The 938-nt window shown below is 39.8% G+C and overlaps 1 protein-coding gene across 1 annotated transcript in view; it reads right to left on the reverse strand.

The window, feature by feature from the left end:
* Positions 1–12: 12 nt before the first annotated feature.
* The window catches only part of LOC107569172 (potassium voltage-gated channel subfamily H member 2-like), a gene marked incomplete at its 3' end in the record, with an annotated part of 2,079 nt that continues 1,153 nt past the window's right edge, over positions 13–938 (reverse strand). Inside the window, exons 2-4 of the mRNA XM_016255180.1 lie at positions 587–786; positions 224–476; positions 13–108 (exon numbers count right to left, since the gene is read on the reverse strand). Of these exons, the coding sequence (XP_016110666.1) occupies positions 13–108; positions 224–476; positions 587–786 (549 nt within the window). The remainder of the gene's footprint in view (positions 109–223; positions 477–586; positions 787–938) is intronic.

Raw genomic sequence — 938 nt, forward strand, 5'->3', positions numbered from 1 at the left:
CTCTTTGGATACGTTGAAGGTCACAGTAGGTAAGTGCAGTAACATCAGCGTTACTGTGACCAGGATCTGTATACAGATTTATAGGCTCGCCAAAGACATCATTCTTCCCTGTATGTGAAACAGGAAGTAGTTTTTATTAGGCCTTAAAAAAGACAATCTAAAAAAAACTTCAAACAGTCAGTGGATCAGACAGTGGTTTGCTGAGGTTTAATTTTAATCTCACCCAGGATGGCCAGCACAATGTTATGTTGCGACACTTGAATGGAACCACGGGAGATGAAGTGGAGGGCTTTGATAATGTCGCCGTGGTGATAGAGGGTGTCTCCAGGTGGCGAGTGGGTGGTTTTGAAGCGCATGGCAAGAGCTCTCAGACACGCTTTACTCGCCCCTCGGAACACCTTATAGTTCTGCAGCAGACTATGATTCAGATGCAAGCAAATATCAGCTTGCAAACACTCAGGAAAACCTTTCAGGACCTATAATTAGAAAAAAGAGGCACGATTGGGTTTCTGTTATACAGATTAATATATAATATAGACAGGAATGATATTTGAGTTACTAATTTTGGCTCAGGTATGTGACCTACTGCATTCATATCAATGCCATTGGTGTAGGACCAGGCGTGCTGGAAATATTCCTCCAGTCTCTGCCTCAGTTCTCCAGGTATCTGATGAAAGCGGATTAACTCTTTAACCCGCAGCATCTGAGTGTGATAGTGCGTTGTTCCCGAATAAAGCCTCTGAATTATTGCAGAGACATTTCCGAATATGCTGGCATACATGAGAGCTAAAACAAAGTCAATAGAGAATATTTAGTCAACAGCACAGTTTTTTGACATGGAGGTAAGAGGAGGATTATTGTAATTAATTAAAACTAAAACAATTTTAAAAGAAATGTTACTTGAAATATGTGTATATGAAATAAAATATTGAAAAAAA

Source organism: Sinocyclocheilus grahami, unplaced genomic scaffold (assembly GCF_001515645.1).
Source record: "Sinocyclocheilus grahami isolate Dianchi unplaced genomic scaffold, SAMN03320097.WGS_v1.1 scaffold1321.1, whole genome shotgun sequence".
NCBI classification, from domain to species: domain Eukaryota; kingdom Metazoa; phylum Chordata; class Actinopteri; order Cypriniformes; family Cyprinidae; genus Sinocyclocheilus; species Sinocyclocheilus grahami.